This window comes from Ailuropoda melanoleuca, unplaced genomic scaffold (genome assembly GCF_002007445.2).
Source record: "Ailuropoda melanoleuca isolate Jingjing unplaced genomic scaffold, ASM200744v2 unplaced-scaffold71351, whole genome shotgun sequence".
NCBI classification, from domain to species: domain Eukaryota; kingdom Metazoa; phylum Chordata; class Mammalia; order Carnivora; family Ursidae; genus Ailuropoda; species Ailuropoda melanoleuca.
In genome coordinates, this window is record NW_023246450.1 from 1 (window position 1) to 2,189 (window position 2,189).

Here is a 2,189-nt window from a genome sequence, read left to right on the forward strand (position 1 = left end):
GCGCCGGAGGCGACCGTTGAAAGGTGGGCTCTCGAGCGCCGGAGGCGACCGTTGAAAGGTGGGCTCTCGAGGCGACAGTTGAGGGGCACACTCGAGAGGCGGCGGCAGCCCAGGGAGTCCCGTCGGTGCCGGTGCCGGCTCAGGGAAGAGGCGGTGGCAGGGGTTAGCGGCAGCGACGACGGAGCGCGTTTGAGTGACAACCGCGGTCTGAGCCGTGCTCTCCGCCTACAGAAATGAGCCGCCCCACTTCAACCGCATTACCTCCTGGAACCTCGACGTGTACACCATCCCAGAGGGTGCCTATCCTGGCTGGCACAACCACATCCAACAGCGACCTGGCAAGTCTTTTTGAGTGTCCAGTCTGCTTTGATTATGTGTTACCACCCATTTTTCAGTGTCACAGTGGCCATCTTGTTTGTACCACCTGTCGCCCGAAGCTCACTTGTTGTCCGTCCTGTCGGGGGCCTCTGGGATCCATTCGCAACCTGGCTATGGAGAAAGTGGCCAATTCCGTACTTTTCCCATGTAAATACACCGCTGCTGGATGTGAAATAACTTTGCCACACACCGAGAAAGCAGACCACGAAGAGATGTGTGAGTTTCGGCCTTATGTGTGCCCGTGCCCTGGTGCTTTCTGTAAATGGCAAGGCTCTCTGGAAGCTGTAATGCCCCATCTGATGCATCAGCATGAATCCATTACGACCCTACAGGGAGAAGATATCGTTTTCCTGGCTACAGACATTAATCTCCCTGGTGCCGTGGACTGGGTGATGACGCAGTCCTGTTTTGGAGTTCACTTCATGTTAGTCTTGGAGAAACACGAAAAATACAACGGTCACCAGCAGTTCTTCGCAATTGTCCAGCTGATAGGATCACACAAGCAAGCTGAAAACTTCGTCTATCGTCTTGAGCTAAATGGTCACAGGCGGCGGCTGACTTGGGAAGCGACTCCACGCTCCATTCACCAGGGAATCGCCACAGCCGTTATGAACAGTGATTGCCTAGTCTTTGATACCAGCGTTGCACAGCATTTTGCAGAAAATGGCAACTTGGGCATCAATGTAACTATTTCCATGTGTTGAAATGGCAAGCCAACATTTTCTGGCCAGGGTTTAAAACCATTGCGGTCAATTTCACAGAGAATAAGCAACCCATTTTTGCCTGTCAACCTGAAACTTTTGATAGGTCTAGACACATGAGGTAAAAAAAAGAAAAGGCTGTTAAATACAGGAAACAGCTGCATATAGTAACTCTAGTATATTTTAAAAGAAGTCAACAGTAAACCATTTAAAATAGATAGATATAGATATAGATATATACACCCAACATGGGCATCTCTTGTATTAAGAAAGAAAGCATTGTTAAATAATTCTGAATTTGTGTTGCCGATTGTACTGTTCAAATATACTGTTTTGTGTGTGTGCCTGAGAGTTGGTTGTGTGTGTCTGGTTTGTTTGTTTTTGCCTTTAACCAAAAAGCTATGTTGAGTGGTCTTGGACCACTGCTTTTCCCCTTTGTGCGTCAATACATAGTGTTCCTGTGTGTGTATATTTTGTGTATGTGTATTTGCTAATTTTTATTCTAGTCTTTCATTAAATTTTACTTTCCTTTCCATAATTCAGGTTTTTTCTCACTTTTTTTTTGGTGCCTTTTTAAAGTTAGTGTCTTTCTGATATGCATAGTTGTTTATGGTAAAGCTTATACATAGGTGTTCAATAAATATTTCCTTTTCCCCCATTAATCAGTTCATTAAAATATTTTAGGCTGCAGCTCTTTCTACCCGCAGGTCCTACCCCTGTGTTTTAATAAAATCACCATTTGCATCGGAGAAAAAAAGAAAAAAACAAACTAAAAAAAGAAATAAAAAGAAAAAAAGAAAAAAAATTAAAAAACAAAAAACAAAAAAAAGAAAAAAAGAAAAAAGTTGAAAAAAAAAACAAAAAAGGAAAAAAAAGAAAAAATTAAAAAACAAAAAACAATAAAAAAGGAAAAAATTTAAAAAAACAAAAAACAAAAAAATTTAAAAAAGAAAAGGAAAAACAAAAAAACAAAAAAATTTAAAAAGGAAAAAATTTTTAAAAGGAAAAAAATTATAAAAAGGAAAAAATTTTAAAAAGAAAAAAAGAAAAAAAAGAAAAAAATTAAAAAAATATAGAAAAGAAAAAACAAGAAAAAAAATTTAAAAAGAA

General features: G+C 40.3%; 1 protein-coding gene across 1 annotated transcript; it reads left to right on the forward strand.

Annotated features, from left to right (window-relative positions):
* Positions 1–233: 233 nt before the first annotated feature.
* On the forward strand, positions 234–1,082 carry LOC117800494 (E3 ubiquitin-protein ligase SIAH1-like). The gene has a single exon (XM_034653044.1). The coding sequence runs from the start codon at positions 234–236 to the stop codon at positions 1,080–1,082; it is 849 nt and encodes a 282-aa protein (XP_034508935.1).
* The last annotated feature ends 1,107 nt before the right edge of the window (positions 1,083–2,189 follow it).